This window comes from Chlorocebus sabaeus, chromosome 14 (genome assembly GCF_047675955.1).
Source record: "Chlorocebus sabaeus isolate Y175 chromosome 14, mChlSab1.0.hap1, whole genome shotgun sequence".
Classification (NCBI taxonomy): domain Eukaryota; kingdom Metazoa; phylum Chordata; class Mammalia; order Primates; family Cercopithecidae; genus Chlorocebus; species Chlorocebus sabaeus.
Window position 1 is genome coordinate 27,461,700 of NC_132917.1, and position 6,827 is coordinate 27,468,526.

General features: G+C 42.5%; 1 protein-coding gene across 3 annotated transcripts in view; it reads right to left on the minus strand.

Moving 5' to 3' along the window:
• Nucleotides 1-1,592: 1,592 nt before the first annotated feature.
• The window catches only part of RBKS (ribokinase), a 108,693-nt gene continuing 103,458 nt past the window's right edge, over nt 1,593-6,827 (minus strand). For 2 of the 3 annotated variants that reach the window (XM_038006216.2, XM_073022887.1), the window contains one exon: nt 1,593-1,897. In XM_038006216.2, coding sequence (XP_037862144.1) covers nt 1,724-1,897 — 174 coding nt within the window. In that variant the 3' untranslated portion in view covers nt 1,593-1,723. The remainder of the gene's footprint in view (nt 1,898-6,827) is intronic. The other variant, XM_038006217.2, reaches the window with a different exon arrangement.

Genomic DNA, 6,827 nt, shown 5'->3' on the forward strand with positions numbered 1-6,827 from the left:
GATCTTGAAGAAACTCCCATGTAATAACAAAGATGGCAAGGGGGACCAGGAATGACAAAAGAAGGAGCCTTATAACACAAATCAAGAGAACTTCTATTTCTGATTTGTGCTTAATTAGGAAAAATGCCACTGGCCTATATTTTCAAACCTAGGTCACCAAAGCAGTATCTAGGATTTTGTGGGACAGCTTTGGATTCCTTTATTCCCTAGGTATTTCTTTCCTTTTAAAATAAAAGAAGCTATAGTGTATTTCCATAAAGTCACTGCTAAGACTTCTGAGGCATGGTGGTACCACACAGCTAACTAGCATGGAATTCTGGGAGCAATCCCTAATGTTCAGATAGGGACCTCTGTCCTGCCCGGAGCCATACACTTTCTCACTCGGGCTGTTGTTTCCCACAAGTTTTCAAAGTTGTCCAGTTTTCTCCTTTGTCAAGTTTCTGGTTGAAAAGGATCTGCTCATTTTAAGCTCTGCTGGTTCACATCCTACCCCATTTAAAGCATTTGTGTGGGAGAATGATACCGTGCCCACCCTGACTACAAAATAAGAAGTTCCTTCTCCATGGCCCAAACCTGGCTCCGAGGGAAATGTAAGAGTAGCTCTCTGGTGGTTTAGAGGAATTAGAGGCAGATAGTTGATGAGTCTTAGGGGCTTGTGGCCTCATGGTCAATCGGCTATTTTATGGCATCTTTTGATAAAGCTCTGGTTCAAAGCAATAATAGGTGAGATCTTGGCTCTTTTTAGGCTGAAACTGTACATAGTATTAAGTTATAAGAAAAATCACCTGCTCCTGGCTAAGCTGATGTAAAGGGTCTGTGACATACATGAATTGCTTTAAAAAAAAGAACTTACCTGGTTTAACAAATGACTTACTTATTCAGTCCATGGGTCGAATGTGGCCCATAGGTGGTGGTTACTTCTTTTTTTTTGATACAGGGTCTGCTTTGTCACGCAGACTGGAGTGTAGTGGCATGATCATGGCTCACTGCGGCCTCCAACTCCTAGGCTCATGTTATCCTCCCACCTCAGCCTCCTGAATAGCTGGGACTACAGGTGTGTGCCACCACGCCTGGCTAATTGTATTTTTAGTAGAGATGAGGTTTCGCCATGTTGCCCAGGCTGGTCTCAAACTCCTGGGCTCAAGCAATTCTTCTGACTCGGCTTCCCAAAGTGGTGGGATTACACCCACCACGTGAGCCACCACGCCCCTGTGGTGTTTACATTAAAAAAAAAAAAATTAGTTGCTGATACATAAACATTGAAGGGTTTCAATAAATATCCAAACTTCTGCCTTCCCTTACAAAACCAGAGGTCTTGACAACACTAAGCTAAAGTTGTATCAGCTGCCCCTCTTAGAAAGTGCCCTTTCCCTTAAGAAGAGTCTGCTCTGGCTCTAGACACTGTTGTCCACAACCTTTGCCGTATGGTGCACATGGGGCATTAACAATCTGTTGACAATTGAGTTTACTTGTCCCTGAAGAGTGGTAATGTTTGTACAGATCTTGGTTGTGGAATCTTTAGTTCTGGCTGGTTTGTGCAAATGCATGGAAAGCAAAAGAATCATCGTTACAAATAAATTGAAGCTTGAGGATGACTTTTTGTAGAAGAACTAATATTTGCAAAGAAAGGGGATGAGGACATTTTCTAATAAGTGTTAGCCAGGAGCAGCCACCCCCAAGTACATTTTATTCCCAGGTATATTTATTTTGGGACTAATAGCAATCAAAACAGAGTAAGCGGAAGGTCTTTTTTGTAAGGGTAAGATGACTGTGTTCCTGCAGCCTGGACGCTGACTGCTGCAATGAAATTGGATCTCTTGAGCATGTCTTCCAAGGACAAATTTGGATAGTAAGCCAGGTAGAAGGCCAAAGCTCCCACAAAGCTGTCACCAGCACCCTGTAATTAAAAGCACACTTTTGAAGACAAGCATGTAGTCAATCTGTTGCCCAAACTGCATATTTTAAAAATATTTAAGTAAACTTAATTTTAGTTTTAGATTTACAGAAAAGGTACAAGGATAATACAGAGTTTCCATGTACTCATACCCAGTTCTGTTAACATCTTACTGTGGTACATTTATCACCACTAAAGAAATAATATATTATTAACTGAACTTCATACTTTTTTTCAGATTTTACTAGTTTTGCTTAATGTACTTTTTCTGTTCCAGGATCCCATCCAGCATGCCACATTACATTTAATTGTCATATTTGCATAGACTCCTGTAGGCTGTGATAGTTTCTTAGACATTCTTTGTTTTTGGTGAGTTTTTTTTTTTAAGAGACATGGTCTTACTCTGTTGCCCAGGCTGATGTGCAGTGGCACAATCATAGCTCACTACAGCCTGGGCTCAACTCCTGAGTGAACTCCTGCTGGGCACCGGCAATCCTCCTGCTTCAGCCTCCCAAGTAGCCGGAACTACAGGCATGTGCCACACCTGGCTATGTTTTAAAAATTTTAATTAAAAAAAAAAAAAAAAAAGACAGGGTCTCACTATGTTGACTAGCCTGGTCTTGAACTGCTGGCCTCAAGCAATCCTCCTGCCTCAGCCTCCCAAATGCTGGGATTACAGGTGTGAGCCACTGCACCTGGCTGTTGTTGATGACTGATAGTTTCGAGGAGGACTGGTCACGTATTTTGTAGCACGTATCTTAATTGAGATATGTCCATTTTTCTCACAGGCTGTGGTTATGGTTTTTGGGAGGAAGACCACAGAGGTGAAATGTCATTTTCATCACATCATCTGAAGGGTACATACGATCAACATGACTTCTCACTGATGGTGTTAACCTTGATCACCTGGCTAAGGTAGTCTTTGCCAAGTTTATCCACTGTAAAGTTACTTTGCTCCCTTTTTTCATGTTGCACTTTGTTTTTTTTTAATTTTAATTTTTTTTTTTTTTTCATGTTGGAAAGCAAGTCATTAAGTTGTATTCCACTCTTAAAGGCTGGGGAATTATTCCCTGAAGTTATGCTCTATCTCCTTAAGGGTGGAGTTTCTATGCTCTATCTCCTTAAGGGTGGAGTTTCTACATAAATTATTTGGAATTCTTCTGTATGGTAGATTGGTCTCTTCCATTTATTTATTCAGTCATTTATATCAGTATGAACTCATCGTTATTTGTTTTATTTTTTGGGCTATAATTCAATGCCATATTATTTTGTTGTTCAAATTGTTCCAGCTTTGGCCATTGGGAGCTTTTCCAGTTGGCTTCCGTGTCCCTTTGACATACGCCCATCCTTTTGGTTTTGAGTACTTTCTGGCATTACAAGATGCCCCAGGGGGCCGGGCGTGGTGGCTCACACCTGTAATCCCAGCAATTTGGGAGGCTGAGGTGGGCACATGGCTTGAGCCCAGGAGTTTGAGACCAGACTGGGCAACATGGCAAAGCCTTGCCTCTACAAAAACAAAACAAACAAAATCCCCCAAGATGCTCCAGGGTCATCTTGTATAGTCCCTGCCCTAGCCCTAGAATTAGCCATTTCTTCATTAAAAATGCATGCAGAAAGAGCTGAGAGCCATTTGATATTATTTCTAAACCAAATATAGGGGCACATCAAGTTTCTTTCCATTTTCTCTGAAGCTCCAAAGATCCAAGCTGGTGAAGGCCATGGAGACACAAAACATCCTGAGAAAGTCTATGGACGTGTGCCTTTGGACAGAGCAATACCTTGTCATGTTTGGCTAACAACTGCGTTCAGGACAATTTAAATGTGACTACACAGTCTCACTTGAAAAACCATTCTTGTATTCAGCAGCTCTCAGGGTCGTTTTCTACCTCTTTCCAGTTTGCTGGTTCCTTAGACCAGGCTTTCATAACAAATCTTGAGGCTATACCTCAGGCCTTTTAAAGAACCTTGGCATGCAAGATTGTTCCAGTCACAGTTGATGTATTTGATGGGCTATGTGCCCAGCACAGTGATGGGTGCTAGAAAAGGACTAAAATCCATTGTGGATTAAATGCTAAATAGCATGGCAGAATTTGTAAGTGCTGTTAGATTTTAAGAAGGGGTTTGAAGAAAGCCCCCCCAAGAAGGGAGCCCGTATAAAATGAGCCAGATTTATAAAGAGAAGGCAGACCTCAAAGAATAAAGACACAGGAGGGGAAAGGACCAGAATGAGCTCATGAAACCATGAGTGGCTTTAAGGAGAATGACATTTCCCCTTGTTTTCACAGACAAAGCCATCAATATTAAATTCGCCAAGGGGTGATAGTAATGCAGCTATGAATGCAACTTTCATTCCCCCCATGAATGTTGTCTGAGTGCCTAAAATGTGCTGGGCCCTATGCTAGGTGCTTTGCAACCTTTACTGGTCTTTCCTGAAGGATGCAATGGAGAAAGAGACAGACATGATTCCTTCCCACTCGCAGTTTACAGCACAGCAGCTGACATGAGGAAGGTCTGAAACCTGAGGAACTGGAGGGTGAGCTGACTGGAGGGTTATTACGGAAACATGGAAAATGCCACAAGATATGAAGAGCTATGGCAAACTCCCAGATGCCAAGTTTTGACTCCTCCTTACATTATATACAAAATTAAATTCCAGCTAAAGTCTTGAATGTAAAAAACAAAACAGTACAATAATAAGATGAAAATTTTGATGAATATTTTTGTATAACCCCAGACAGGGAAAACATAAGTCAGTAAACACAAAAAGACATAATGAAAAAAATAACAGGTTTTTAATTTTATAAACATATTTTAAAAATATGTCCAAAGACACTATAAATAAAGCCAACTGAAAAAGTACAGATTTGGTGAAAATCCTTGCAATACATATAACATATCCTCATTATTCAAAGAATATCTTCAAATTGCTAGGAAAAAGACAAATGTAGGATAAAAGTGAATAAAGATATAGACCTGCAATTTCAGAAAAGGAAATGTATATGGTCAGCAATAAACATATGAAAAGATGGTCAATGACTAGAAAATGTATAATGCTTAGCTGGGCGCGGTGGCTCACGCCTGTAATCCCAGCACTTTGGGAGGCTGAAGTGGGCGGATCACGAGGTCTGGAGTTCAAGACCAGCCTGGCCAAGATGGTGAAACCCTGTCTCCACTAAAAATACAAAAATTAGCCGGGCATGGTAGCACGTGCCTGTAATCCCAGCCACTAGGGAGGCTGAGGCAGAAAATTGCTTAAACCCGGGAGGTGGGGGTTGCAGTGAGCCGCGATCGCGCCACTACACTCCAGCCTGGGTGACAGAGCGAGACTCCATTTCAAACAAACAACAACAACAACAAAAAAGACAGAATATGCGTAATGCTCTTTGATTCAACAATTTCAATCCTGCTCCTGGGCATCTCCTACAGAAGGAAAAGCTCCTGTAATATAGGAATATAGGTACAAAGATGCTTATTGCTGCATTATTTTCAAAGGCAAAACATCTACCAAATAGGATGAATAAACTGGCACATTCTTATTATGGAAAAGTATTCAGCTATTAATGAGAAAAGTCTGGCAATATAAGCACATACTTGGAGAAATGTCCATTAGTTAAGTCAAAAAAGGAGGTTTCTGCGTCCATGATCCCATTTGGGGGAAAAGAAATAAAAGAATGAAAAAAAGACAAATACCTATCTATATGAGCATATGTGGGTTTTTTTGTTTTTGTTTTTTGAGACGGGGTTTTGCTCTTGTTGCCCAGGCTGGAGTGCAACGGCATGATCTCGGTTCACAGCAACCTCCGCCTCCCAGGTTCAAGCGATTCTCCTGCCTCAGCCTTCCAGTAGCTGAGACTACAGGCACATCACACCTGGCTAATTTTGTATTTTTAGTAGAGACGGGGTTTCTCCATGTTGGTCAGGCTGGTCGTTTTTTTTTGAGACGGAGTCTCGCTCAGTCACCCAGGCTGGAGTGCAGTGACGCGATCTCGGCTCACTGCAAGCTCCGCCTCCCGGGTTCACGCCATTCTCCTGCCTCAGCCTCCCAAGTAGCTGGGACTACAGGCGCCCGCCACCGCGCCTGGCTAATTTTTTGTATTTTTAGTAGAGACAGGGTTTCACCGTGTTAGCCAGGATGGTCTCGATTTCCTGACCTCGTGATCTGCCCGCCTCGGCCTCCCAAAGTGCTAGGATTACAGGCGTGAGCCACCGCGCCCGGCGTCAGGCTGGTCTTAAACTCCCGACCTCAGGTAATCTGCCCGCCTCGGCCTCCCAAAATCCTGGGATTATAGGCATGAGCCACTGCGCCTGGCCCAGCACATGTGTATTTTTTTAAAAAGAATATAGAGAATATAGAATGAAGGATATGTATCAAATTGTGAATATTTGGTTTTCTTATGTGCCAGGTACAGGGACAGTGATCTTTTCTTCTTTATATACTTCTATATTGTTTGATTTATTATAAGTTTATAATATTTTTCCAAAAAAGTTTAAGATAACAAAAGGATGAATAGGTTTGCCATGCCTCTGTGCCTGCCTACCTTGCACCCTGACCAGAGTGGAGGCAGGAGGCAGAAAGGAGACATTCTGGCATTGCCGACAGAAATCAGGTCTACCTACCCCTCTGATAGCTACCGGGGTATTTTTGGCTGCAGACAAGGTTTTTTAGAAAGTTTTAAAAATATGGCTGGGCTCTGTGGCTTCATGCCTGTAATCCCAGCACTTTGGGAGGCTGAGGTGGGTGGATCACGAGGTCAGGAGTTCAAGACCAGCCTGGCCAAGATGGTGAACCCTGTCTCTACTAAAAATACAAAAAATTAGCCGGGCGTGGTTGTGGGTGTGCCTGTAATCCCAGCTACTCAGGAGACTGAGGCAGAGAACTGCTTGAACCAAGGAGGTGGAGGTTGCAGTGAGCCAAGACCGTGCCACTGCACTC